The sequence below is a fragment of the Passer domesticus genome, chromosome 28 (genome assembly GCF_036417665.1).
Source record: "Passer domesticus isolate bPasDom1 chromosome 28, bPasDom1.hap1, whole genome shotgun sequence".
NCBI classification, from domain to species: Eukaryota; Metazoa; Chordata; class Aves; order Passeriformes; family Passeridae; genus Passer; species Passer domesticus.
In genome coordinates, this window is record NC_087501.1 from 2,389,669 (window position 1) to 2,416,435 (window position 26,767).

General features: G+C 55.7%; 1 protein-coding gene across 10 annotated transcripts in view; it reads left to right on the top strand.

Annotated features, from left to right (window-relative positions):
- ANK1 (ankyrin 1) overlaps positions 1-26,767 on the top strand; it is a 54,117-nt gene that overhangs the window by 18,434 nt on the left and 8,916 nt on the right. For 6 of the 10 annotated variants that reach the window (XM_064400293.1, XM_064400294.1, XM_064400289.1 and 3 more), the window contains 37 exons: positions 5,738-5,839; positions 9,501-9,599; positions 10,547-10,645; positions 11,340-11,438; positions 11,541-11,726; positions 11,864-11,962; positions 12,444-12,542; positions 12,853-12,951; positions 13,995-14,192; positions 14,876-14,974; positions 15,318-15,416; positions 15,644-15,742; positions 15,930-16,127; positions 16,299-16,397; positions 16,481-16,579; positions 17,631-17,828; positions 18,027-18,125; positions 18,513-18,611; positions 18,793-18,891; positions 18,994-19,086; positions 19,214-19,286; positions 19,686-19,709; positions 20,526-20,628; positions 20,890-21,037; positions 21,237-21,334; positions 21,414-21,638; positions 22,348-22,502; positions 23,313-23,524; positions 23,651-23,855; positions 24,022-24,118; positions 24,463-24,691; positions 24,861-24,986; positions 25,069-25,188; positions 25,396-25,480; positions 25,727-25,801; positions 26,255-26,386; positions 26,583-26,729. In XM_064400293.1, the coding sequence (XP_064256363.1) occupies positions 5,738-5,839; positions 9,501-9,599; positions 10,547-10,645; positions 11,340-11,438; positions 11,541-11,726; positions 11,864-11,962; positions 12,444-12,542; positions 12,853-12,951; positions 13,995-14,192; positions 14,876-14,974; positions 15,318-15,416; positions 15,644-15,742; positions 15,930-16,127; positions 16,299-16,397; positions 16,481-16,579; positions 17,631-17,828; positions 18,027-18,125; positions 18,513-18,611; positions 18,793-18,891; positions 18,994-19,086; positions 19,214-19,286; positions 19,686-19,709; positions 20,526-20,628; positions 20,890-21,037; positions 21,237-21,334; positions 21,414-21,638; positions 22,348-22,502; positions 23,313-23,524; positions 23,651-23,855; positions 24,022-24,118; positions 24,463-24,691; positions 24,861-24,986; positions 25,069-25,188; positions 25,396-25,480; positions 25,727-25,801; positions 26,255-26,386; positions 26,583-26,729 (4,615 nt within the window). The remainder of the gene's footprint in view (positions 1-5,737; positions 5,840-9,500; positions 9,600-10,546; positions 10,646-11,339; positions 11,439-11,540; positions 11,727-11,863; positions 11,963-12,443; positions 12,543-12,852; positions 12,952-13,994; positions 14,193-14,875; positions 14,975-15,317; positions 15,417-15,643; positions 15,743-15,929; positions 16,128-16,298; positions 16,398-16,480; positions 16,580-17,630; positions 17,829-18,026; positions 18,126-18,512; positions 18,612-18,792; positions 18,892-18,993; positions 19,087-19,213; positions 19,287-19,685; positions 19,710-20,525; positions 20,629-20,889; positions 21,038-21,236; positions 21,335-21,413; positions 21,639-22,347; positions 22,503-23,312; positions 23,525-23,650; positions 23,856-24,021; positions 24,119-24,462; positions 24,692-24,860; positions 24,987-25,068; positions 25,189-25,395; positions 25,481-25,726; positions 25,802-26,254; positions 26,387-26,582; positions 26,730-26,767) is intronic. The other 4 variants (XM_064400292.1, XM_064400296.1, XM_064400291.1 and 1 more) reach the window with 3 other exon arrangements.

Sequence of the window (26,767 nt, forward strand, 5' to 3'; positions counted from 1 at the left end):
GTAGTTTGCAAAGGACAGAACAAGATCTTGAACGTGTTACTTAGAAAATCCATTAGGCAGCAGGCAGGTCCTGCAGGCTTTCTCAGAGCTGCAGGCTGTGATCCCTCCAGGGGATCCTTATCAGAAAGATCAGGCTGCTCTGCAGGGGCATCTCCTGGCTGCCTGGCTCTGTGCAGATTAAGCTGTTTGTGATATCTGCCCTCCTCACAGCTCTGAGCCCGTTCCAGCTGAAGCAGGCAGCACAGGGGAGCCGTGAGTGGGGAAGGAAGGATCGAATGGCAATGCAGATGTCTGTACCTGGAAATGCTCAGCAGGGACTGAGTTAACCTTTACCCTGACCTGTGCCACCAGTGAGAGTCCAGAACCACCTCTCCTGTTAAGAGTGCACAAAAATGGGCTTTCCAAAATCCCATTACTCATGATTATGTAATGGTGGGGGATTGTGCATGCTGGAGAGGCCAGTCTGATGCTGGCACTGGAAAGCTTGCCCTCTCTTCAGCACTGGAGAAATGCTAATTGACAGGTTGCTTCCCTTCCCACAAACCTGACAGGGCCCTTCCTTCCCTCCTTCTTTGGGATTTCTCCCTTGCCAGTGGTGTCAAATTCTTCTCCACCTCTATCCTTTGCACAAATAAACAGATCTTTCACTTCCTGCATGCTCTGATTCACCTGCTGCAAGGTGGTTGAGCTCCCTTTTGCATCTGGATCCTGCTCTGGGGATCTCTGCTGGGTGTAGCAGCCATCAGCCCCTGTGCTACCTGCTTTGGGGCTGTTGTGAAATCTCCACCAAGCAGAAATGGGCATGGACAAAGGGTTTACTCAGGCTGGTGCATGAAATGAGAACAAACTCACTTGGCAGATGCCTTCCAGAGATGACTTCTTGTGCCTTGACTCTCATCATGGTTGCTGTTAAGATCTGCAGACCTGTGCTAACTCATGTGGGCAGAGGTGAGGATGATGGGAGGAAGGAACTCGAGCATATGGATTTATCTGTCTTGGGTCGTGTGGATAGGGGTGAGGATGATGAAAGAATAGAATTTAAGCAACTGGGTTGATCCTTTCATCAGATGAATTCTCGCAATGCTTTTGCTTTTCTCTTTCTCCTGGGTTTGCAGTCTCTGCCTGTTCTCCGTGTTCTGCTGGCTGACTGCCTGAGGCTTTGCTGCTGTGGCCTCTCTGGAGATGCTGTGTTCTGCTGAATGCTGCCTTCTGCTCAGAAGGCAGAAAGCTGCCAGTAGGTTTTGTTCCTGCTGCAGGGCCCATTGAGAGCGTCCAGTTTCTGTGAATACAGAAAGGAGAGAGCTCCTGTGAGAGAGACAGCCTGGCTTCTGTTTCTGAGCACTTGGAGTTGAATCTCTATCTTCCCTGATTATCCTGTGGGGACCCTAGGTGTTACCCCTAACTGCTCTTAATCCTAGCAGCTCTTTTAGTGTGTTTTGAGGACTGACAAATTCTTCTCATCTGATGAGAAAGGACTGGGGTTATCACCTGCAGAATTGTGTAGCTGATCTCTGGCAAGATGGAGAGCTCCAAACGAGCACTGGCTCCAGACACATTCCTAGGTTGGACAGTTAAAAGCAAACCACTACACTGAGGTGAGGTTTTGGTGTTTCTGCTGGAAATAATGCCTCAAAGGTGAGGATCATGCCCACTGTTGGACACAACCAAGGAAATGTCCAAGCAAATGGCAAGGGCTGTTGTCCTTGGCAAGGGTTTATCACACATCCTCAGCTGGCAGTGCTGACTTTAGGTTCCAGACACTTGCACTAGTAGCTGGAAGTAACTGGATGACCTCTGAGATGTGAGCTGGACCTTTCCACAGCATCTAGACAGGATGCCCACAGCAATAATGGCTTGGTGCCAGGATCAGGGTTTGCATCTCACTGCCAGCCCTGGGGTTCTTTGGCTGTTGGTTGCTGTGTGCTGCCCAGCTTCTGGTGTTTCCTTGCTGGACCTCCTGCCTGCTGCTCCATGAGCGTGTGTCAGCTTGGCTGAAGAGACAAGTGGGCAGGCAGGGTAAAGAGGGCAGTGCAGCAGGAGGCGTGTGTGCCAGGCTGGAGCAGTGTGGGGAGCTGCTTCTTGACTGTCTTTGTGTCCCAGAAAACACTGTGGGATCAGCACAAGCCCCTGCACTCATTTGTGCTTGGAAAACATCTACTTGCAGCATTTAGCAGCTCATCCAGAGCGGGCTCCTGCCAAGTGTGGCCACTTTTAACAGGAGCAGGCAATGCTGGGACCCTCCCTTTTGTTATCAGTGATGAGCAGCAGGAGCTTGTGGGAGCTCCTCCCTGGGTGTGAGTGAGAGCAGGAGCTGCCAGAAGAGATTAGAGCAGGACTCTGTGACCAGAGACACAGCAGGCTTACAAACATCTCACTGCAGCCCTTGAAATGCAGCCTGAGCCTCTGGTCTGACTTCCCCTTTGCTTGGTGGCACAATGCAATGGGCTCATGTGGCTCCAGGCACTAATGGCATTGTTGCTGTGAGAGAAGGAGGACACCTGGGAAAAGGAACACAAGAAGCCTCTCCTCAGGGCCAGGAGAGGGTTTCATGAGAATAAATTGACTCTGAAACCAGGACAGAGGGAAAGGGAAAATTTAGATTGTCAGCAGACAATGGGAGATTTTTCCTGGAGGAAAAGAAAGGGAAGGAGAGGAGAAGCACAGTCTGATGTGCTCTCCTAAGTTTTCGACTTTAGAAGGTCTTGGAGCACTTAACAAAGTCCTGATCTGAGGCTTCTCTCTTATAGAATTGCTGGCAGCAGCCTCCTGACACTTCACAGCTTGGATGTCTGTAGAGCATGATGCCTGTGTAGGGTTTAGCAGCCACCTAAGAGTGCAAGAGGTACACAACAGCAAGTGAGGCAGCTTATTTTCTCCCCTGGAATATCTCCTTCCTGGAGAATTGCTGGGAAGGAAAAGGAGAATTGGAAAGCAACTCTGCAAACTCCAAATAAAGGAAAAAGAGCAGAGGCAGTTTCTGCAGCTGGCAGCAGTTGCTGTGTCCTGGGGCACACAGGGAGTGAGTGAGGCAGGGCTGTGCTGAGCTTTGTGCTTGTGGGAGGGTGGTGACGACTGCACCGTGTGTGTCTGTGGCTGGCTGAGCTGGGATGGTGCTGACTGGGATGTGTGTGTGTGTCTTCTCCACGTGCACATCTCCTCGTGTTCACGGGGTCCCTGCACTTCTTGCTGTCCGTGCTCCCTTTGCTGAAGTTCAGGAGATGGCAGTGACCTGTGCTTCCATTTCCTGGGGAGCAGCCTGCCCTGAGCAGTAGGCAGGCAGTCCCACCCTGCAGGCTGACATCACGGGGACAATATGACTGTGGATCTGCTTTTACCACCTGAGCCGAGCTGTTCCATCCTCTCTGGTGGAAATGTGTGCTCGGGTTGCTGCTGTCTGATGTCTGTGCATCTCTGGAAGGTACATGCTGAGCTTGGGGAGCAAAAGGCAGCACCTCTGACACACTCCAGCACCCAGAGGGTCAGGAGGGACCCCCAACCCCTCTCCTGTGTGGCAGGAGTTACCTGTGAGCTGCCAGGCTCCTTGGGCATATCTGTGGGGCTGCTTTTCCTCTGCTGCTCCCGAGGTGGTACCTGCAGCTCTGACCCCCTCCCTGCGCTTGGCAGCACTCATTTGCTTTCCGGAGGTGGCTTGGTATTAAATATCCTGTCTGACACAATAATGGAGGGAAAATGAACAAATTCCATTAGCAGTTGGCGATCCCTGCAGGGTCTGCATTGGAGGGAGGACGGAGCCTGTATTTTTAGATAGAATGCAATGTAACTTACTGGCTCTCTCAAAGCTGGGGAGTAGATAACCAAGGAGGGAGAGAGGGGACACCGGGCTCAGGTTTCAGCCGAAGTGCCGGGCTATGGCAGCACGAAAGGGCAGGTCCGGTCCAGACGTGGCTGTGAGTATTCAACACACTTCTCCTTCATGCCCACAGAGACCTCTGCTTTGCTTTTCTGCTTGCTTTCTGCTTCTAGTCTCTGCTGCTGGGCGTGCTGGGGCTTTGGGAGCCCCTTTGCTGCAGGGCCAGGTAGAATTTACCATTTAATCTTCAGAGCTCCATGTGTGTCCCGTGGATGACAGAGCCTGCCTGAGCTGTGCTTGGATTTTCCAAGGGTTTGCTGCCTTGTCGTCGATCCTGACCTGAGAAGCAGAGGCTTCTAGCAGTGTCTGGAGTTGGAAAAGCTCTTTGCATTCAGCCTGTTGCTCGAAGCTGTCAGTGTTTCCTCACTGGACCCCAGACAGCACAGAGCGTGAATGTGCACTTCTAAGCACAGCGCTGGTGTTGCCTCCTGTGGCTGATCCTTCTGTGTGAGCAGAGCACTGAGCTGCCGTGTCTCCTCTGCATCCACAGCCTTCCAAAGCCACAGCCCCCTGTGAATCTGGGGGCTCTCCCCTCTCCTCTGAGCTGGAAGCAAGCAGAGCCAGCTGGAGCAGGGGGTCATGAGACCAGCACGTGTTCCCCTTGCACCGTGGTGCTGCCCTCCACCAGCTGTCCTTCTGACCCATGGGCTGCCCCACAGGGGCCATGGCACCTTGCCAGCGTGCTGGTAGCCTGGCCTGAGCTCTGCGGGCTCCTCCTCACCCTGTCTGTGAGCTCCAGCAGGGCCCAGGGCACGGCTGCCTTTCTCAGTCAGAAAGGATGAGCTGGGGGAGGCAGATGGAGGAGACCAGGAGGCATCTGAGTTGTGCTGCTCCAAAGTCCCAATTCAAACGTCTGAGACTGCAAAGAGAAGGGAAGAGAGGAGCCCTGAAGCTGTGTGGTGCATCATCCTCCCCAATGTGCCTCCAGTGCTTTTGTTGCTTCCAGCTCCTGCCCAGGAGCTTCCCAATCCTGGATGCTCCTCTGTGGGCAACACAGGATGGCTTGGGGTGGCAGAACAGAAGCTGTCCTGGCACAGGAGGTCCCTTGGTCAGTCCTGGTGTGAGTGGAACAAGCAGGGCTCTGATTTTCTCTTGGAGCTGAAGACAGAGGAGTGTGTCCTGCACCCATGCCACGGATGTCGTGTGGCTCTTGGCTGCAGAGAGCCCTTTGGGCTGGCCCAAGCAGGCACATGCCAGCTCCAGCCACCAGTTCAAGCCCCCAGACGCCCAGACCCACATCACTGCATTTCCACCCTGTTCTCCAGCTTCTAGTGAGCCATGCCATTGTCTCCATTTGCTGCCTCACACTGCTGAGTGGTGTTGCTGAAAGTATTGCTGTGCCTCGCCTGGGCTGGCTGTGGTGTGGCAGGGGAGCACTGCCAAAAAGGAGAGTTGTGACTTTCACAGCTGTCAGGGGCTCAGCTGGGGCTGGTGTCCCTGGTGCCAGCACACCCAAGCTCAGTGCTGATGGCTCCTGGAGGAGGGTAGGGGTGGGCTCACTACAGCTCCATCAGTGCAGCTCCTCAGCCCAGGCACAGAGGGGTTTCCTGGGCCAAGGGAGGCTGTCGTGGTGGCAAGAGCTGTCCCCTGCTGTCCCCACAGTGTGATGGGATGAGCTGCAGAACCTTCTGCCCCATTGTCTGGATGCTCTTCATTTTAAGTCCAGGTCCCAGCCCTTCTTTTTCCTGTCTGATTTGGGGCACCTCCACCTGTCCCTGCAGTTCCCACTGTGACTTTCCTGGCCTCTGCCTTTTCTGGTCTGTGTAGTTGTGTTCTCTGCAGCTGAGTGAAGAGCTGACCCAGTGCTGGTGGTGGGGGAGAACAAGGGGGCTCTGAGTTTTCATGCTTTTTCTTTTTGTCCCCAAGGCTGATGCTGCAACCAGTTTCTTGAGAGCTGCAAGATCTGGGAACCTGGACAAAGCCTTGGATCACCTCAGGAATGGGGTAGATATTAACACCTGTAACCAGGTAGGTGAAACACACAGGGCTTCTGGTACCATCTCTAGTTCATTGAAAATGGGGCTGACCAGAGGGCAGACCTGGAGCAGTTGTCTTTGGGGCCAGGAGGGCAGCAATAGTCATAAAGATCAGGGTGTACTGGCTGGAGCAGAGGAAAGGACGCATTAACAGGTAAGCAGAGAGGGCTCCTTTAGTGTGACAAGAAAATGGGACAACTGGGAAAAGCTCAGCTGCTTCTCAGAGGCCAGAGCAGAGCTGTGAAGGGTAGCACAGTGGCTGGAGCATCACAGAAATGGCTCGTGGGCTTTATTCCCCTTGCCTGCAGTGCTGAGGCTTTTGGATTCCTAGAGGTTGCAGTTTATCACACGCAGTGAATGTTTGCAAAATGCCAGTTGTGGTGGTTTGGGAGGTGAGGGGCAGGAGGAGCCCTCCTCATCCTGCACAGAAATAGGTTTGTACAGGAGCAAAGAGCTGCGGGCGCCGAGGAATTGTTTGCACATCATCATCAGAACATTCTGTATCTGTGTGGCTGCCAAATGCAAGTGGCTGAGCCTGAACTGGGGCAGATGCTGCAGGGACAGATTCAGGGGGCTCAGGCTGAGCAGGGGGAGCAGACAGGCCGTGTGCTGTCCCTGCTTTCTGGGGCAGTGCTGCTGGGGAGGCTGACTCAGCAGGTAGCACCAAGGCACGCTCATCTGTTCCAGTATCAGGTCCCCAAAGCAGGTGAAGCTCAGGCCTGATTTGTGCTGCAGCAGCCAGGGCAGTCACCGGGGACACTTCCCCCAGGGCAAGCAGAGTGCACCGTGGATATTCACTCACCCCAAGAGGAGAGGCAGGATTTCTACATCCACTGATCCTCTAGCCCAGAGGGGTGTGGGGTTCTGGAGAGGGCTCTGTAAAGAATTACAACAGGGTGACTCATCCACGAGCTAAAGATGATGGCTTTGAACTCCTTCTTCACCAAAGAGAAGGTCTGCCATCAGCTGTCTCCACTGACTAGCTTCAAGTCCTGTTTCCAACCAGATTTCTGGTGCTGGTGAGGGTATTTAACACTTTGATGGAAAGACAATGGCTACAGCAGTACGAGACTCTTCTCTCAGTGATGTCTTTGCACTGGTTCCTGCCATCTCCCTGAGGTTAGATGGCACTTTGGGGTTTCCTTCTGAGGAATATCAGACCTGTGGGAAAGGTCCAACCTCACATGTCCTGTATAGAATAAAGAGGGATATATGTGGTCAGACCTATCCCACAAGTCCTGTATTCTTGCTCAAGTTCAGAGACCTTGACATGCCATCTGATCTTCATCCACTGATTTCACCTCCTCCATTGCTGCATCAGTGTCTCCATCGTGCACCTTTCGTGTGTCAAACTCCAGCATGGTCCCATCTCATCCACGAGGAGCTGGAGGACTGAGGATGAGTGCACATTGCTGCCAGGACTCTCACCAGCTGGGAACAGCACCGTGATGGCACGTGGGTGCCCAGGAGATGGTCTTTGTTGAGGTGGCCAGCCCTGAGGGGCAGTCCCTGCTTTGGGACAGGCTGTGTGTGAAGTCTCTGTGTTATTCTGTAGGGTAACATTTGTCACATTGATTGCTAGTGGCTGGGATTTCTGGGAATTATTTAGTGAGGGAAATGCAGCACCTTTCAAATGATGCACACCCTGTGGCAGTTTTGGGTCGGATGAGCTGTCAAGCCAAAGCAAATGTGCAAAACAGCCAGTATTGCTCCTGGAGCAGAAATACCGGTGGGCCATCAGTGGAAACAATCTTCTGTGCTTCTTGCACAACTATTTGTTACAGGTTAATGGTTCATTGCATATTTATAGCATTCAAAAGGTTATTTATGAGTCCTTTGCATAGAAGGATTATGGTCTGAGGGGAGCATCTGTGGTCTTGCTCTCCACTTGCTGGTTATGTGAATGTAGCTGAGAAAAATCTTGCATGTCTGTGGCCACTTATACAACTTGTGAGGTGAGGGTGTCAGTGATTATCTGTATGGGTTTGTAGCTGTGTCTTTGCAAAGAAACAGGGCTTGGCCAGAGAAGATGGACTCAGTGCAGCCAGACATGGCTGAGGAGCATTTCCTTTCAGTGGCACTGCTCTGGGGGCATTACAGCACTCCCACTTCATTTCCCCTTGGAAGCAGACCTTTTGTGCTTGAGGCTTGATAGAACTCTGGAGCTGGTGTGGTGAGGAAGCCTGTGGGTTTTTTAGATTTTTGCTCTTTGTGCTGTAATCAGAGTTGAGCAAAAGAATCTGTGACTCTTCAGGGCAGCTGGTGCTTTGACTGAGAAAGAGTGGAAAACCTTTTTGTAGTCTAACACTCTTAAAGCAGTTTTGAGTTTAACTGGAGTGTTGAGGGCTGGAACTGAGCCTCCCTGGGCATTTTCTGCTCCCCTGCCAATATTTAGGTGGGGATGAAGCATTTCTGTGAAGTGACCTTCCAGTCAGGAGTTGAAACACATGATGGGAAGGTGGAGCACTTGGGCAGGAGCAGGTGCCATGCAACAACACTGTGTAGGGGTGAGTAAACTTAGCACATCCACCTGGGAGAAGTGAGGAACAAGGAGAAAAAGGGACAGCTGAAAATGCCTGCAGGTATTTAATCTATTTTCTAGCAAATATCTCAGCCCTTTTGTTCACATCTGGGAAGTGGAAGGGGGTGTCAGAAATAACAGAGCAGAAGCTCTTAGCAGCCTCGAGGATGCTGTCTGACCTGGCACCCCTCCTTCTGACAGCCTGGGGAGGATCAAGGGGCATTGGCCAGTCCTCTGCTCTTCAGGTTCCACGTGTAGGAAAAAGGCAAAAAAGGAAAAAGCTAAACTGGGGCAGATGCAGAGATGCTCCTGAGAAGTCACCTGAGCTTTTTGGGAATTTATTTGAACTGGTAGAGCCTAACAGTGACACAGCCAACATCTCTCTACACTCTTTGCTGCAGCTGAGCTCTGGGGGAACAAAGCCCACCACGGGCTGCAGGACAAGGTACTGGTGGGCACAGTCTGAAAGCCAGGGAGAAGCCAAATTCTGGCCTGGAGGCTCACAAAATACTGTGAATTAAATTGGGCTGCTGCTTGATAAAATCATTGCCTGAAGCAGGGCTTCTCACTGCACATCTGTCTGTGTAAATGGTGAAGTTTGTGGTTTGTATGTGCACCTACACAGCAGTGGTGGAGCATCCTTGCTCTGGACTGTGCACAAAGCTCAGCTCTGTGCTTTAGGTGTGAAAAACCTGACTGTGAGGAGGGGCACCCCATGGAAAGTCACTTGAGCTGACACCAGGGATGTGCCATGGGCAGGGAGGACTGGAGCAGCTCCTGTGCCTCAAGCACATCAACACTGAGCTGTGGTACCACCCATCTGTAGGAAACTGCCTACGTGGGCTGCACGTTTTGCTCGTGGAGAAACCTCCAGCATTAGCCAGCAACCCAGCATTCCGTTGTGTGGAGTTCTCCTGGCAGCACGGAGCTGTTTGTGGCACCTTGGCTGTGTGCTGGATGTCAGTGCTCAAGGACAGGGCAGTCACTCCTGCCCCCGCCAGCCTGGACTTTCTCCAGCATGGGCCAAGTGCCCACAGTCCTGCCTGCACAGGAGCTCAGAGTAGGTGCTCCACAGAAGATCCATGCCCAGGTGATGGCTGTAATTCCCTTCTCCCACCTTTGCTTCCTGCAGAATGGGCTGAACGCCTTGCACCTGGCCTCCAAGGAGGGCCATGTCAAAATGGTGGTGGAGCTGCTGCACAAGGAGATCGTTTTGGAGACAACGACCAAGGTGAGGACAGGGAAGTCTGGCCACAGCTCTGCACACTGCCTTTGCTGCCAGGCACAGCAGCTGAGCAGGGATCATGCTGTTTGCTGTCAGCCCCCAGGGGGACTGTGCCTGTGGCAGTGCTGCTGGGCTGGGCACTAGCACCAGGCTCTGGTTTTAGCACAGGCTTGGCATCTCTTCATAAATAAAAGAACTTCAGAGAGGAGTAAAATAAACCACAGCATGGGCTCGTCCTGCCTTACCAGCATCTCCTCCCCTAGCCCCTGCATGTTCCAGCCCTGAGATGGCCTTGGTACCACTGTCACAAGCCTGGAGAGCTCTGCTGCTCTGCAAATAACATATTGTTCTCTCGTGCACCACCACAGCAGGTGTGGTTTTCTCTTGATGACAAGCAAGACAACACAAGCAGGCAGGGCTGGCAAATGAGCAGCCTCCAGCACGGGCTGGAGGGCTGTGAGAACAGGAGGAGGCCTCAGCTGCCACCTCACAGGGCTCTGGACACAGAGCAGAGTCTGGCATTCTGCCACACCACCCAAAGGCACGAGTGGGAAGAGCCTGCGTGTGCATTTTCCAGCCTGCTCATCATCCCCTGTGTCTGCTGGCCTGCCTTGGCTGGCGGGGTGCACGCTGCAGTTTTGCCTGAAGACTGCCAGCTCAGCTCCCCCATCCTCATCCCTCCGTGCTGAAGATGCACAGCACCTGACAGTGCACACAGCTTCTGCTGCCAGTAACCTCACGGGAGAGATGAAATCACTCTCTTCCCTGGCCAGCAGATGGGAAGGGTGGCTGGTTTACAGCAGGGATGGAGCACGGAGTGAGAGCTGCGTGGCCTTCTAAAGGTTTTCCTGGCCAGCTGCTCTGCTTGCATGCCTGTTAGCATGTCAGGCAAACCTTTCCCTGGCATCCTGGGTTGCTTCAGCCCCTGAGGACTGCTCTGTGGTGTCTTTCAGAAGGGAAACACAGCCCTGCACATCGCTGCCTTGGCTGGACAGCAGGACGTGGTCCGGGAGCTGGTGAACTACGGGGCCAACGTCAATGCGCAGTCCCAGGTAGGGTGAGCTGGTCTGGAAGAGGAAGGCACCCACCCTGTGTGGTGGTGGTGGTGTCCTCGTGGTGGGAACTGTGCCCAGCATGGGCGTTTCAGCAGCCCTTTGCAATTTCCCTCTAGTCTTGTTCAGGAGCAAGGAGTGCTCTGCCAGACTCCTGGAAAGAGACGAGTGTGCAAATGGTGTGGAGGGAGGCTTGAGGCACTTGGGGACACCTGTGGGGTCTCTGCGGTGTTGAGGGAGTCCCTGTCAACACATACAGGCATGCTGAACTTATCCTGGGAGGACTCATGGCTGATGCCTCCCTGGCAAGGCTTTGAGATCTCCAGCAACACCTCCAGTTAAACACACTGTGCTTCCTTCACTCTCTCTTCCTTGGGCCTGGTAGGGCTGAAAGATCTTCACATTTTCCTGATGAGAGAGTTGTCCCTGAAGCTAGGGACAATGCCAGCAGTGTCTCCTGTCAGTTGACTCTTACAAAGCACTTTTTTTTTCTGGATATGTGCACCCTTGGGCTCCATCTCTCTGTGATTGTTCCACAATTGCCATTTTTTTTTTCTTTTTCACACCCTCAATGGATGCTTCTGCCCCTGTTCACTGATCTGGGAGAGTGGGTTTTGATGCGGGTATAGGTCTTCAAAGAACTCAAGAAACACAAGGAAGAGTTGTGTTGATGTTCATGGCCCTGTGTTTGCAGAAAGGCTTCACACCTCTCTACATGGCAGCGCAGGAGAACCACCTGGAAGTTGTGAAGTTCTTGCTGGAAAACGGAGCCAACCAGAATGTAGCCACAGAGGTGAGATCCTTGGGGAGGAACCTATGGCCCTGCTTGTGGGGGCTGCTGAGGGATGTGCCGGGTCCTGCCATGGCTCCTGGATTCTCTCCCTCTCCTTGGCAGGATGGCTTCACCCCGCTAGCTGTGGCTCTCCAGCAAGGACACGAGAATGTGGTTGCCCACCTTATCAACTATGGGACAAAGGGTAAGGTCCGACTGCCTGCCCTGCACATTGCAGCCCGCAATGACGACACTCGCACAGCTGCTGTGCTGCTGCAGAATGACCCCAATGCTGATGTCCTCTCCAAGGTGTGTGGTTTTCCTGTGCTGTCTCCGGGAGCTTCCCCGCGTTCCCCGGGGAGAGCAGCAGCTCGGTATGCTGTATTTATCCGTGGTTTCATCAGGGAGCATGGGTCTGGCTGGCTGATCCCTCCTTCTTTCCCTAGACTGGATTCACCCCTTTGCACATTGCAGCCCACTATGAGAATCTCAGCGTGGCCCAGTTACTGCTGAACCGTGGAGCCAGTGTCAACTTCACACCCCAGGTGAGTGCAGAGTGGAAAGCCCCTGGGGCTTGTGCTGTGCCTCCTATCCATGCAGGGTGCAGCAGCTCCAGGGCATGCTGGAGAGGTGGGACTATGCAGAAAGCAGCATGGGAGTTGCAATTAACAACAAAAATGGGCTTTTTCTGCTATGTCTCCTTCTGTTAGAAGCAGCCATGCATCCCTGAAAGCTCTTGGGGACCTTGTTTCCAGGCTGAGGGAAAGCTGGTGCTGTTGCTGCAGGGCAGAGCTCATAGAACCTGCAGTTAGGATGCCTCTTCCAGACCCAAAAGCAAAGCTCAACCCATGAGCTGGTGCTTTCCTACAAGCTCTGTGTAGCTTCTGGCACTGCCCTGTTAAACAAGCTGCTCCCCAGTGCTGTCCCTGGGTAGAGATGTAGCTCTCCCTGCCCTCTCTCCTTTGTGTTGCCTTCTTGAAAGAGAAGGGGCTGCTCCTTCTGAAAGGTTGTTGTTCCTCCTGACAGAATGGGATCACCCCCCTGCACATAGCCTCCCGCCGGGGCAACATCATCATGGTACGGCTGCTGCTGGACCGGGGGGCCCAGATAGAGACCAGGACCAAGGTGAGAGCACAGCCCCCCTTTACACAGCCACCTCCCTCCCTGAGCTGCTTGTGCCCAGTGCTCACCCTGCAAACGGCTTGCTGGGAATGTGGGAGAAGGTCTCTGGTGCACTAAAGGGGATGGACCAGGTTTTTTGCTGGCACATACAGAGGTGAGAGAAGGCTGCGTGGCTACAAAGGAGCTGGGAGCTGAGGCCAGGCTCAGTTTTGCCTTATTTTTCAGACAAGTCCAAAGTCCCTGTTAGTCCTCTAGCTGAGGGAACCCTGCCCTTCCATGCCACACTGAGCCCTTGAACCCTCCTCTCTTCCAGGATGAGCTGACCCCTCTCCACTGTGCAGCACGCAATGGACATGTGAGAATTGCAGAGATCCTCCTGGACCACGGGGCTCCCATTCAAGCCAAAACCAAGGTACCCAGTGGCCTGGGGCTGTGGTTGGTGCCAGCTCCCAGGGCAGCACAGTGGGTGTGCACAGTTGCTGGATGGCACCCATGACTGCCTTGGGGCTTTTTTTGGCCTGAGGAGGGATAAGAAGCTTCCTGCCCTACTTAGCCCTAGCTGGAGTCCTTTGCCTGAGAGTCCTTGAGTCCTTCAAAAGGACCAGTCCTGAGAAGGGGATGGCCTGGGCACAGTCTGCCCCGTGGCAGCAGCTCTTCAGGCCCTTCCCTCCACTCCACATTGCTCCTCTGTAAGTCCCAGTGGGGATTTTGAGGGATTTTGAGGCTTCTCTCTGGCAGCACAAGCTGTCCCATCTGCCCTAGAGTAGTGTCTGGGGGTGCAAGGCAGGGGCTGGGATGCCTGGACCCCTCCTGGCCCAGCCCTGAGGCTCTGCAGTAGGAATGTGACCCCTGTTGATGGAGTGGCAAAACTATCTTTTGTCCCCTTAAAAAGAAAATATGCCCAGAAGTTTCTCTCCTCGATTGGTGAAAAGCCACCTCATAGGACCTCGGGGACTGAGATGAAGTCCCCAAGGATGGCTAATTGGACAGGAGCCAAAAAGTCCTGCCTGGGCAATTTACTAGAAAAGAAGTTAACAAAGAAACTAATTGCTTTTGAGAGGTGTTTTACCAGGAGCAAAGGCCTCTTGCACCTGGATTGGTTTTTCTATTTGTTATTTTGCCTTTCATTGAACCCTTTATTTCCGACATTGTGACAGAAGCCATCCTGCTCATCTTCATGCCTCCAAAAGCAGCTGAGCTATCTTGGGCATGTCACATACGAGGTGTTTTACCAGGAGCAAAGGCTTATTGCACCTGGATTGGTTTTTCTGTTTGTTATTTTGCCTTTTATTGAACCCTTTGTTTCCGACACTGCGACAGAAGCCGCGACAGAAGCCATCCTGCTGATTTTTATTCCTCCAAAAGCAGCTGAGCTATCTTGGCCGTGTCACATACCCCCAAGAGCTAACGAGACCTGGCTCTAGGAGGCTAATTAACCCTTCTGCACTGTCGCAGAACGGCCTGTCGCCCATCCACATGGCAGCCCAGGGGGACCACCTGGACTGCGTGCGCCTGCTGCTGCAGTACAGCGCGGACATCGACGACATCACCCTGGACCACCTGACGCCGCTGCACGTGGCCGCCCACTGCGGCCACCACCGCGTGGCCAAGCTGCTGCTGGAGAAGGGGGCCAAGCCCAACTCCCGAGCCCTGGTGAGCGTGGAAAAATGTGTTATGGCTGGCTTTTCGCAAGTATTAGAATGAATGTTGCGTGTGTTACGTTGGAAAGTTATGCTGTATTAAGTTTCTTAAATAACGTAATGTTAAAATAGAAACTATGCTATGCAAGATATTTGTTTAAGAAAGGACTCACACCAGATAGAAGCCGCAGGACACCTAAATCTTTCAGAGAAAGGGAATTTATTGCTCCCTTATCAGCAGAAAACTAACTTCTTCCCACCTCGCTCAGACTGGAAGATGGCATAAGGATTAAGAGGAAGAGGTTGACAGTGACCAGACAGAATCCTGTGTTTGAATAGAATTTATGCATCATGTATGAGATGTATGAATATGCAACAGGCAATTGTTTTTAAGGGTTAATCCTCTGTTAATGGGTGTCCTTTTTCGGGCTTGTGTTGCCCAGAAAATGGTACCTGGACATCCGTATCTCTTTGCTTTTATTGTCTCATATTGTCCTAACCTCAAATGTTCAAATTTTATTATTCTAATTACATTACTATTTTTATAACCATTTTATTACTATTAAACTTTTAAAATTTCAAAACAAGCGATTGGCGTTTTTCACAGTGAGGAAAGGTGGGCGGTCTGGGCCAGGCCAGGGGCAGAGGGAGAGCTCCTGCGAATGACTGTCTGTCTGTCTGTCTGTCTGTCTGCAGAACGGCTTCACGCCCCTCCACATTGCCTGCAAGAAAAACCACATCCGTGTGATGGAGCTGCTGCTGAAGACAGGTGCCTCCATTGATGCTGTCACAGAGGTAGGTGGGCCGAGCCCACCCTCAGCTCTCCTGACTCTACACTGTGGGCATCGTGGCAGGATGTCATGTCCCTGTTGCTTCTGCCACACCCCCGGGATGTTTCTTGGTGCTCTTTGCAGCTCAGAACCGATTTAGTCTGGCAGCATCTTCCTGAAGGGCAAGGAGATGCAGGGGGACAGCAGCTCCCTGTGTTTCCTCTGCACTCACTCACCAGGCTCCTGGAGCAGAGTGGGGACTCTCCCTGTGCTGAGAGTCCTGGGGAGAAGGAGGAGGGGGCAGTAAGAGATATTGCCAAGGCCATAAGTCCTATCCTCCTATCTTTCTGGTCCCTTTCTCTTCACAGTCTGGCCTGACCCCCCTGCATGTGGCTGCCTTCATGGGACACCTGCCCATCGTCAAGACTCTGCTGCAGCGTGGAGCCTCTCCTAATGTGTCCAACGTGGTGAGTCCCACCCTGGCTGGGGTTTGGGGAGCTCAGCTGATTGGGGTTCAGCAGGATATCCAGGTCCTGCTCCTTGTGTTCACCTGAGCAGTCCTTGGTTCCTCTGCTTTGTGCTGGCACAATAAGGGGTTGCAGGCACTGCTCTCCTCTGTTCAGAGCAGAGGAATGACTGCAGGAAGGCATTTTCCCTCCTTTGGCCTTACCACTTTATCCTGTCTTTGGTGCAGAAAGTAGAGACTCCTCTACACATGGCAGCCAGAGCTGGGCACACAGATGTGGCAAAGTACCTGCTGCAGAACAAAGCCAAAGCCAATGCCAAGGCCAAGGTAGGTCCAGAGGACCTGTGTGATATTCAGCTCTGGGAACAGCTGGGTTTTTTTGCTGTCACATGCCCAGGGCACTGCCTACCAGGGGCTGTGCAACAGTGGGAGCAGGGCTGGGATCCCTTTGGCATTGCAAGAAGGGGCTGGTCCATGCAGGTCTGCCCAGACAGCTTCTCTGCCACCCTCACAGGATGACCAGACTCCTCTGCACTGTGCTGCACGCATCGGCCACACCGGCATGGTCAAGCTCCTTTTGGAGAACAACGCCAACCCCAACCTGGCCACCACAGCAGGGCACACGCCCCTGCACATCACCGCCAGAGAGGGCCACATGGACACAGCCCTGGCCCTGCTGGAGAAGGGAGCCTCACAGACCTGCATGACCAAGGTAGGCTGCTGAGTTCACTGCTGTGGAAGGCACAGCCCAGCTGGGGCAGGGCTGGGCAGGCTGGTGGCACAGTGTCCCTGTGGCAGGAGGGGCAGCCTCCTCCTGTGTTGCAGCAGGTGCCAGCACTCTCTTCATCTCTGCCACCCTGTGATGGGCTGCCTTTCTCCTCAGAAAGGATTTACCCCTCTCCACGTTGCAGCCAAGTATGGAAAGGTGGATGTGGCAGAGTTGCTGCTGGCGCATGACGCTCACCCCAATGCAGCAGGGAAGGTGAGAGTTGCTTCTGTGGGAGGAGTGGTCTCGTATGAGGAGAGGCTCTGTCTCACCTGTCTGCTCTCTCTCCCCCTCTACAGAATGGCCTGACACCACTGCATGTGGCTGTGCACCACAACAACCTGGAGATTGTCAGGCTGCTGCTTCCCAAGGGGAGCTCCCCACACAACTCGGCCTGGGTAAGCCTGGGGATTCCCTGGGGATGTGGTGTGTGTCCAGTGCCTGGGGCCAGCACTGCCCCTCAAACCCGGCACTCAGGGAATGTATAAGGCACTGATCACCCCCAGCCTCTCTCCACGCCTGCTGTCCTCATAGGAGCAGGCAGGGTGCCAGGCAGTGCTCTGTTCCAGCAGACAGGCTGTGTCAGGCATGGTCCTGCTAGCAGCATGCTGCCTGCTGCGTGGGGAACGTGTTTCCATGGCAAGTCCTGCAGAGCAGCGCTGCGGTCTGGCAGTTTGGGAAAGCACAGGCAAATGTTTGCATGCAGCTATGAAGCAGTGAGTCAGAAAACCCGCAAGCTTGTGAGACTCACCCCGCTCCGCCCGAGCATGGGGGAGCATCTCCCCACAGAGCACGCCAGCAGGCGCCTCGCTCCCCGCGCTGTTTGCAAAAGCTGCATCCTCCAAACAGCCAAGTGGCTGGTGGTGCCAGCCCTCCCCATCTGGCACTTCCCTCTCCCCTGTGCAGACGTGCTGGGCAGGCTCCGGGAGCAGCGGGCACCGGTGCCAGCCCCCGGCGGGTCTGCGTCACCGACAGCCTGCGCGTCAGCCCGGGCAGCGGGCGCCTGCCAGCTGCTCTGCTCCTTCCTGCAGCGTGGCAGCAGAGGCAGGACTGAAGGCCCTGCAGTCTCTGCCTGAATGCTAATGCTGCGTGCTGGGAGTTCAGCTCCACGCCTCAGCCTGGCACGCTCCAGCTGCGTTTTGCAGCTCGCAGAGGCTGCTGTGCTGCTGCAGAAATTCGTGTGTAGCAAAATGCAGGGCAGCCCATGGTAGCTGAAGCTGAAGCAGGTGGTCTTTGAAACCCCCCTGCTGGCTTGGCTTGAGGAGTGAGTGGGATTTGGCACCAGTGTCAGGCTGGTTGCTGTCAGAGAGGTGGTGAAGGGAGGATATTCCTGAGCTCTGGAGGCAGCTAGGAAGGGCAGGCCTGGCCTGCAGAGGTAGGGTGGCACCTCCTGTCCTTTCTGCTGTGCTTGGCAGGGCTGAGCACTGCAATGAGCCTCTCTCCCTGCAGAATGGGTACACCCCCCTGCACATCGCTGCCAAGCAGAACCAGATGGAAGTGGCCAGCAGCCTGCTGCAGTACGGGGCCTCTGCAAACGCCGAGTCCATGCAGGGAGTCACCCCCCTGCACCTGGCTTCCCAGGAGGGCCATGCAGACATGGTGGCACTGCTTTTCTCCAAACAAGCCAACGGCAACCTAGGCAACAAGGTAAGTTGTGCCAGTGCATCCTGCCAGGCTGGAGGCAAATAAGGCAGCAGAGGACAGCAGTCTGGTGGTGGCCCAGGCCCCTGTGCCTCCCTGTCTTTGGGCAGCAGTCACTTTGCCAGGCTGGAGACCCAGGAGAGTCTCTGCTGCTGGAGCTGCAGTGATGCAGTGCCACCGTGCTGAGACCTCCTCTCTTTGCAGAGTGGCCTGACTCCTCTCCATCTTGTGGCCCAAGAGGGGCATGTGCAGGTTGCTGATGTTCTAGTGAAACATGGAGTCACAGTGGATGCAACAACCAGGGTAAAGTAGTGCATTGAGCATGGCTTTGGTGAAACACATGGGGGAACTACCTCTAGTCTGCTCAGGGAAGAGCTTTTCTTTTCCTTTGTGCAAGAGACTCCCTTCTAGCAGGCATCCTTACCATTTTGCCTGTGTCCTGGGGACTTTTCCTCCTCTTCCCCTCACCTTTCTGGAGGGGTGATTCCTGCCTGCTCACATAGCTCACCTCTGTATCCACAAGTACAACATGGTTTGAAGCCCTGTGCTTTGGCCTTGGGCTTTTGGGAAACCCCCAAATGTGTGCCTGATCCTTCTTGCATGGGGGCTTGCCTGTGGGATGAGCATATCCAAGCCAGCAGGGCAGTAAGCAGTGGTGAGGGCACACTGAGCCCTGATCTTGTCCTTCAGATGGGCTACACCCCACTGCACGTGGCCAGCCACTATGGGAACATCAAGCTGGTGAAGTTTCTGCTGCAGCACCAAGCAGATGTCAACGCCAAGACCAAGGTACAGAGGTGTCCTGTGCTCCAGGGACCCTCCTGCCACGGGCAACAGCGTGCAGGTTGATGGGGAGGTGGAGCTGCCCTCCTGCTCCAGGCATGAAGCACCCTGTGTGAGGCCTGGGGGCATTTCTGGGGGTGGAATGGCAGCATCCTCTGACGGCAGCACCCTCTGTCCTCCCCTGCAGCTGGGCTACACCCCCCTGCACCAAGCAGCACAGCAGGGCCACACGGATGTGGTGACGCTGCTGCTGAAGCACGGCGCGTCTCCCAACGAGATCAGCACGGTGAGCACCATGCTTCCCCTCACCTCCCCACGCTGTGGCAAGCCCAGGCAGCTGCCCCAGCTGCCCTGTGGCTGCTGCTGAGCCTCTTTCCTCTGCGCACAGAACGGCACCACTCCCCTGGCCATCGCCAAGAGGCTTGGCTACATTTCTGTCACAGACGTGCTCAAGATTGTCACAGAGGAAATCGACATCCCGGTGAGCCCCTGGGATGCAGGATGGGAGCAGGATGCTTGAGGAGGGCTGGGAGCAGGGTCTGCAGCTGCAGATGGCTGTGCAGAAAAATGCTGCCTTCCTCTGACTCTGCTCTGCTCTGCTCCCACAGGCAGTTGGTGACAAGCACCGCATGAGCTTCCCAGAGACTGTAGATGAGATTCTGGACGTATCAGAGGATGAAGGTGAGGGGTGGGAGTTGGGTCACGGCATCCCAGAGATCTGCTGGCTGGGTCAGTATGGCAGGCGGCAGTCAAGGGGATGGCACTGGTGCTCCTGCTGGAACAGGGACACCCCCAGGCCAGGGAGCAGTGTGGGCCCTGCAGAGAGGACAAGGGAAGCCCACCAGACTCCTGAGGTGGCAGCTCCTGCCTTGGGTGCTTCCCTGCACTATGCAGGAGGGATATGTCTGGACATCTCCATGATCCCATGGCTCAGGGACTGTGCAGAGAGCCCTTGGGCATGCACAGCCCTCACTGTGCCTTGCCCAGGCAAGGAGGGTACCAGCTCCCAGCCCAGCTGTAGCTGGTTTGCTCCTGCCCCCTCCCACCAATACCTCACTTTTGCCTCTTCTTACTTTGCAGGCACTGCTCATGTCACAGTAATGGGTATGAAATGTGTCCCCCTGCCCCAGCTCAATGGCCCATTTCACCCCATGGCCACTAACCATCCGCACGCCGTGTCCATCTGCTGAGCCTTGCTGCTGGTCTGGTGCTCTGCAGCGCCAGCCCTGCCACCCTGCCCTGCCAATCCATGTCCGTGCTGCTTGCTGTGGTGTGACTGCATGAATGGGCATCCTCCCACTCAGGAGGACCCTGACCCCCTTGTCAGACCCAGGCCCCGTCCATGGCAGGTGGAGGAACCTGTGACAACCCCTGGTGTCCCTCCACAGCTGCCCCAAGCCATCCTGGCCAGAGCAGGGATTAACCTGAGAGCTCAAGGGCTGCTGTGGTCCCCTCCCCAAATCTGGGGCACTCTGTCTGCTGCAGGAAGTGTTGGGCACCCTCCACAGGGCACTGGCCAGAGCCAAACTCTGCTGAGCTAGCTAGCAGGTATTAATGGGGCCAGTGGTCAGCCTCCTGCACCCCCAGTTGTGCCCATGTCCCTGTCCCAGGCATCAAAGTGTAAGGTGTCCCCTGCAGTCTCTGCACTGTGAGAAGAGGTTAGTGAGCAGCCAAAATTCCCAGTTTGTCCCACAGCTCCTGTCCCGCTGGCCTGCCCTGCCAGCAGACCCATTGTGGCAGAGGGCAAAGCCCTCCCTGTGTCTGGCTGAGACCCAGGGGGCAAATGTGTGTGTGTGTGTCCAGCAGTGGGAGCAGGGATGGGCCCTGCCTCCAGCCCTGAGGAGGGGTGGGAGCAAGGGCTGGGTATCTGTGTTCCCTTCTCCATCTGCCTCTGCTTGCTGAGCCAGCTCTTGGTTTCAGAGGAAGAGCTGATTGCACCAAAGCCCAAGACACCTGATCTCAGAGAGCAGGAAGGCAAAAGAGAGATGCTGGAGTTCGTGACCACAACGACACTGGAGCAAACGTAAGAGACACTGTGTGGTGGGGAGGGAGCAGGTGCAGGGCACAGGACCAGCCTTGTGCTGGGCAAGGGGCACAAAAGGCTCGGACCACTGAGCCCTCAGTGGCTGGCACAGCAGGCAAAGCTGGTCAGTGCTGTTCCTGCACCAGGACATAGGGCTGCTGCTGAGTTTGCCTTTGTCCAGAGACCCCAGGACTCTGTGGGGATGGGCAGGGGCTGAGGGACCCTACCACTTCTGTGCCTGTCACTGCCCTCTCCTGCCAGGGTGGAGTCTCCAGCTGTCCTGCAGGTCCCCTGCGTCCCACCTGAAACTGTGGTGACCAGAGCTGAGGAGACTGAGCAGGTAGGACCTGTGGAGACAGAAGCTGAGCAAGTCAGCCTGCTGCATGCACCCTCGGTGTCCCCACAGGAGGTGAGCATGAGACACAGCCTGCCATGGCCTCCCCTGCTGGGGCAGCTCCCCCATCACCACAGAGCTCAAGTGTGTGCTGGGTAATGGGCACTGACCTGGTGGTGCAGGACTGTCCAGTGAGGATTGTGCAAGGGTGGGCAGGCTCAGCGCCCCCAGACAGGACCCTCTGCCCACAAGGTCTCTTCCCTGCCTTACACAGCCCTCCAAAGAGTTCGACGAGGACTCTCTGATCCCCAGCAGCCCTGCCACTGAGACCTCAGACAACATCAGCCCAGTGGCCAGCCCCGTGCACACAGGGTGAGTGCCCACCCGTGCAGCACAGGCACGCTCTGCTCCCCAGCTGCCTGCAGGGTGCCCACACGCCTGTCCAATGCAGGTTCCTGGTGAGCTTCATGGTGGATGCTCGTGGTGGCTCCATGCGGGGCAGCCGGCACCACGGGCTGCGCGTGGTCATCCCGCCCCGCGCCTGCGCCGCGCCCACCCGCATTACCTGCCGCCTGGTGAAGCCCCAGAAGCTGCCTGCACCCCCACCACTGGCCGAGGAGGAGGGCCTGGGCAGCCGGATCATTGCTCTGGGGCCTGCTGGTGCCCAGTTCCTCAGGTGAGCACGGCTGGGGAAAGAGCAGGTTGGGCTGCCCACATCAGGGTCATCGCTCAGGACCGGGAGCAGATCTGGGCTCGTCTGGAGGCTTCACCATACAGGGCAAGACTTCTGCCTGCACCTGCTTCTTGAGGCTGCCAGATCCCACCTCTTGTGGGGTGCAGCGTGTTTGTGGCATGGGCCACTCAGGAGTAACAGAACAGTGTCAGAAAAGCCCTGAGCAGCCCTGTCCCACCAGGTGCAGAGCCCTCTTTGCAGAGAGAGGGAGGTCAGCAGTCCTTCTTCCCCAGGGCCCAGGGCTGTTGGAACTCCCCATGTAGATGTGAAGCTTGACTCAATTTTCAGAAGGCTGATTTATTATCTTATGATATATATTGTATTAAAATACTACATTAAAACTGTACTAAAAGAACAGAGAGAAAAGAAAGAACAAGAACAGAATGCATAACAAAATCTTGTGACTCTCAGAGTCTGATGCAGCTGCATCTGTGGTTGGCTCTTAATTAGAAACAACCAACGTGCACCAATCACAGCTGCACCTGTTGCATTCCACAGCAGCAGATAGTTCTTGCTTGCATTTTTTTCTTGATGCTCCTCAGGAGGGAAAAATCCTAGCAGAGGATTTTTCATAAAGTATCATAGGTACACAAGGCCCGCGTGTCCTTGTGGCAGCCTGTGGGTGCCAGTGGCCTTCCTCTGCTCCCTGCAGCCCTGTGATTGTGGAGATCCCCCACTTTGCCTCGTACGGGCGTGGGGACCGTGAGCTGGTGGTGCTGCGCAGCGAGAACGGCTCCGTGTGGAAGGAGCACCGCAACCGCTACGAGGAGAGCTACATGGACCAGCTGCTCAACGGCATGGACGAGGGTGAGCCCCCAGGGCAGGGGCTGCACGCCTGGCAGCTCCCTGCAGGCAGGGCTGCGCTGCCCTGGGAGGTGGCGTGGGGCATTGGAGTGTACAATATTACTGATGGGACTGCCTTGGTCTGTCTGGCCTTGGTTGGTGACCAAATAGCAGCACCTGTGGTCCTAACTCCCCAGAGACCTGTGCTTGCAGCTGGGCATGTGGAGAGAAGTTCAGGCATGCCCCGAGCTCCAGAGCTTGCAGGCTGGAGCTTATTGTTGAGGGGGTCACTCCTCAGGCCCTCCTGAGCTGGGGAAAGGCGAGGTGAAGAAAGGAGCGGGTCCTGATGGAGGGTTTTTAATCCAGAGTTTTTATTCTGGTGGCACGGCCTCTGAGTCTTGCAACAACTCCAATGAACTCTCCATCCAAACTCTCCACCAGAACCCTCGTGCTCTGCTTGCCCTTTGACCTGGGGGCTGGGGCAGGGGAGGGGACACAAGGAGCAGCAACCAGGTATGAGGGGAGGGGGTCTCAGGTGAGAGGGACACCTGGGTGGGCCAATGGCCCCCCAGGGGGTGGAGAGCATCCTTTGAACCTGCCAATCACTCGATGCTCCTCTTGGAATTTCTGGGTTGATAGACAGTGCCCAGCAGGGGTCATGGGAGGGGAAAAGGAGAGGTGATTGACACCCCCCCGGGGAAGGAAATTTCAGGGAGAAACCAGGGGAAACTGAGGCAAGTCATGACATCACACCACAACAGTGGGGCTGAGTGGTGTGGTCAGTGACAGGCAGAGCTTGGTGTGTGAGCACTGATGGCCGTGCTGCCCCTGCAGAGCTGGAGAGCCAGGAGGAGCTGGATAAGAAGAGGGTGTGCCGTATCATCACCACCGACTTCCCTCTCTACTTTGTGGTCATGTCCCGGATCTGCCAGGACTGCGACATGATCGGCCCTGAGGGAGGGTGTTTGAAAAGCACACTGGTGCCCATGGTGCAGGCCACCTTCCCAGACACTGCTGTCACCAAAAGAGTCAGGCTGGCCCTGCAGGTGAGCCTCGGAGAGCCTGGCCTGGGGCTCAGACACGCTTCTGCAATCAGGGGTGGGCAGCAAGCCCAGGCTGTGCTCCACCCTGGGGGAAAACCATCCTGATGCCCATCCTTGTGCTGCCCACAGGCACAGCCTGTGCCTGATGAGCTGGTGACCAAGCTGCTGGGGAACCAAGCGACCTTCAGCCCCATTGTCACCGTGGAGCCACGGCGGAGGAAGTTCCACCGCCCCATCGGGCTGCGCATCCCGCTGCCGCCCTCCTGGAAGGACAACCCCCGGGACAGCGGTGAGGGGGACACCACCAGCCTGCGTCTGCTCTGCAGTGTCATCGGTGAGGCTGCGGGCGTGCTCTCCTGGGGACGGGCTGGGCTGCCTCGGGGGGATGCAGCTCCAGGGAGCTCAGTAAAGAGCACAGCTGTGGACAAAGCAAATGCCTAGGGGATGCAGATTCCAGATTTATGGAAAGACACTATGCTCACCCTTGTTTTCTGCTGCAGGAGGGACAGCCCAAGCCCAGTGGGAAGACATAACAGGCACCACCAAGCTAGTCTATGAAAATGAGTGTGCTAACTTTACCACCAATGTGTCTGCCAGGTGAGTCGTGGGCAAAAGTGTGCCCATCTGAGGATACCTGGTGCTCCTTGTGCCTTGCTGTAGCCTTTGCCAGGAGAAGCCCCTTACCCCTGGTGCTGTGCTGCCCCGTTCCTACATGCAGGGTGGTTTCCTCCTGAGACCCCCAAGCTGCCTGAGCAAACTTCAGGAAAAAGTCATGACAGCTGGGTGTGCAGAAGGGGACAATGATTTGTACTTGCCTGGTTCCTTATCCAGTTCTGTGTCCAGAAATCTTGGAGCTTCCTTTGCAGTCCAGTTGAATGGGGTGGGGGCAGCTGCCTGGTGCCACCTCCCAGCAGCAGCACCCCGACCCAGCTCTCCTGCAGGTTCTGGCTGGCAGACTGCCCACGCACAGCTGAGGCCGTGCACTTTGCCACCATGCTGTACAAGGAGCTGACAGCCGTGCCCTACATGGCCAAATTCGTGGTGTTTGCCAAGATGAACGATGCGCGGGAAGGCCGGCTGCGCTGCTACTGCATGACTGATGACAAGGTTGACAAGACTTTAGAGCAGCACGAGAACTTCACCGAGGTGGCCCGCAGCAGGGACATTGAGGTTTGTCCCCAGCAGCATGTGTGGAGGGCAGGGAGGGGGGTAACAAAGTGAGGGGAGGCTGATACCAGTGAAGGGCCTGGCTCTGGGACAGTCAGGGCTACCTGCCCTGCCCAGCAGCAGGAGGAGCAGCTCTGCACAGGGTCTGAGCACATTTTCTGCTCCTGGCCAGGTGGTGGAGGGAATGCCTCTGCACGTGGAACTCTCAGGGAACCTGGTGCCTGTCAAGAAGGCTGCTCAGCCCCGCACCTTCCTCTTCCAGTCCTTCCGCGAGAATCGCCTTGTCATTCCCATCAAGGTAACGTCAGGGTACAAGACTGAGCAAGCAGTTAGGGGCCCTTGGCTGGTGCCAAGCCACCTGACTGGGCTCTGGCACCCAGGTGCGGGACAGCAGCAGGGAAGCCAGTGGCTCCCTGTCCTTCTTGCGCAAGGCCATGAAATACGAGGACCTCCAGCACGTGCTCTGCCACCTGAACATCAGCATCCCACCCTGCACCAAGGTCAGTGGAGGGGCTTTGGCACCCTGGCAGGGGGCAGTGAGGGCCCATCCCTTCCCCAAGTGCAGGGGACAGCCCTTGCTGTCAGCTTTCTTCACCTGCTCCACGTGGCCATGTCACACCACTCAGGAGGTGAAGGAGAAGCAGCCAGGGCAGAGCTGCTGCTCTCTTTTCAAGCTGTTGACCCCTTGGTTTGTCACCATTTCACAGGGAAGTGGCAGTGATGAGCGAAGGAGGACACTGACACCTCTGTCTCTGCGGGAACGATACAGCATCCTGAGTGAGACCAGTTTTGGTATGCAGCCTGCTGGGAGCATTCCAGCCCACTCACTGCCTGCACTTGGGATGCCCAAGCCAGTGGAAAGCGGGGATGATCCTGTCCTCGTTGCACTCACAGCAACTTCCCTTTCCCTGAAGGTCCCCTTGGTCCTGCCTGCAGGGCAGTGCTGTGCCTAGGGGTCTGTGTGACCCCCATGGCCAGCCCCACTGCTCTGGTGCAGCGCCCTGTGCAGCTGAGCTCTGACTCCCTCTTCTCCTCCAGGCTCTCTGAGCAGCACAGACAAGGCAGACCAGAAGATGGTCGACATAGCAGAGCAGCTGGGCCTCAGCTGGGCTGGTGAGTCCACACCTGGTGGTTCTGAGGGTGCACAACACCCCTGGGAAAGCTGACACTTAGGGAGGGTGAAGTGTGCTGCCAGGTGTAGTGACTGCTTTGCAGTGCACGCCTGCTGTGAGCATTCCAGGGCACTGAAATGAACCCTCCTGTGGCTGTGCACATATTCATGTGCATGGGCACCAGGCTAGGGCTTTGTTATGAGCTGCACATGTTGCTGCTCTTCGTGGCAGCCACACATCCAACAGCAGAGCCCACATTTCTTAGCATGAGACCCCACTGTGCTAGTCACAGCCAGCCTGAGCAGGGGGCTGCAACCTCTGCCCCATCCCAGCTCCTGCATGTTCTGCTGTGCTCAGCTGTGTGTTACAGAGGGTCTCTGCTGAGCCCTTCACAGCATCCCTAGCCTTGTGGTGGGCACCTGAAGGTGTGATACTGACGTGGTGTTCTCCCCAGAGCTGGCACGTGAGCTGCAGTTTGGGGTGGATGACATCAACAGGATACGTGTGGAGAACCCCAACTCGCTTCTGGAGCAGAGCATAGCCTTACTCAACCTCTGGGCCAGCCGTGAGGGCAAGGATGTCAAGAGTGAGTAGCTGTGGTGCCCTTTTGCAGGCACAGAGGTGGCAGGGCCAGCTGTGCAGAGCAGCGTGTGCACCTCCAAGCGCCACTGGCTGGCTTTACAGGGGTGGCTCATGCATTTCCACCTTCCCTGCCCACCTGGAGGGTGTCTGGCTGCGTCTCCCCAAGCGATCAGCTTGCTGACACCTTCTTCCCCCTGCAGTTGAGAGCCTGTACACGGCGCTGAGGAACATCGACCGCGGTGAGATCGTCAACATGCTGGAGGGCTCCGGCCGCCAGAGCCGCAGCCTGAAGGGAAGCTGGCGCTTCACAGACAGAGACTACTCCCTCTCACCATCCCAGATGAATGGTGAGCCCCAGCTTCTGGCAGGGAATGCAGGAGGGCCC